The 1,076-nt window shown below is 53.5% G+C and overlaps 1 protein-coding gene across 1 annotated transcript in view; it reads left to right on the top strand.

The window, feature by feature from the left end:
* BTBD3 (BTB (POZ) domain containing 3) overlaps positions 1-1,076 on the top strand; it is a 9,844-nt gene that overhangs the window by 5,566 nt on the left and 3,202 nt on the right. The window contains exon 4 of the mRNA XM_010834233.1: positions 273-1,074. Coding sequence (XP_010832535.1) covers positions 273-1,074 — 802 coding nt within the window. The remainder of the gene's footprint in view (positions 1-272; positions 1,075-1,076) is intronic.

Here is a 1,076-nt window from a genome sequence, read left to right as displayed (position 1 = left end):
CCCTTTGAGAGGACAGGGAACATAGCTTTAAAATAGAGGCTAGAATAATTACATGAAGTTAATGTCTTTAATTATACATACTTTCTACTAAATTGAAGTGTTGATGATTTATGAATGTATTTCAGATGTTGCTGTAATGTCTAATCATTTTTGTAATAACTGTCACTTAAAGATGATTTTCTTGGAACTAACTTGAAAGTAGCTGCATCTTTTCTTGCTGGACACAGTCATTTGGTGAAAATTCGATTTACACGCCGGACTCTTTCTTGCAGATACATCTATTGTGATGAAATTGACTTGGCTGCTGACACGGTCTTGGCCACTCTTTATGCTGCCAAAAAGTACATCGTCCCTCACCTCGCCAGGGCCTGCGTCAATTTCCTGGAGACCAGCCTGAGTGCCAAGAACGCCTGTGTGCTCCTGTCCCAGAGCTGTTTGTTCGAGGAGCCGGACCTCACCCAGCGCTGCTGGGAGGTGATCGACGCCCAGGCCGAGCTGGCGCTCAAGTCCGAGGGGTTCTGCGACATCGACTTCCAGACCCTGGAAAGCATCCTCCGCAGGGAAACTCTGAATGCCAAAGAAATTGTGGTCTTCGAGGCCGCTCTCAACTGGGCTGAGGTGGAATGCCAGCGACAGGATCTGGCTTTGAGCATTGAGAACAAGCGCAAGGTGCTGGGCAAGGCGCTCTACTTGATCCGCATCCCGACCATGGCCCTGGACGATTTCGCCAACGGTGCTGCACAGTCCGGAGTCTTGACTCTGAACGAGACCAACGACATCTTCCTCTGGTACACGGCGGCCAAGAAGCCCGAGCTGCAGTTCGTGAGCAAGGCCCGCAAGGGGCTGGTGCCTCAGCGCTGCCACCGCTTCCAGTCCTGCGCCTACCGGAGCAACCAGTGGCGCTACCGGGGCCGCTGTGACAGCATCCAGTTCGCCGTGGACAAGAGGGTCTTCATCGCGGGCTTCGGGCTGTATGGCTCCAGCTGCGGCTCGGCCGAGTACAGCGCCAAGATTGAGCTCAAGCGGCAGGGCGGGGTCCTGGGGCAGAACCTCAGCAAGGAGTTCTCGGACGGCTG

Source organism: Bison bison, unplaced genomic scaffold, assembly GCF_000754665.1.
Source record: "Bison bison bison isolate TAMUID 2011002044 unplaced genomic scaffold, Bison_UMD1.0 scf7180017864030, whole genome shotgun sequence".
In the NCBI taxonomy this organism is placed as follows: domain Eukaryota; kingdom Metazoa; phylum Chordata; class Mammalia; order Artiodactyla; family Bovidae; genus Bison; species Bison bison.
This window is presented reverse-complemented; position numbering and strand designations above follow the sequence as displayed.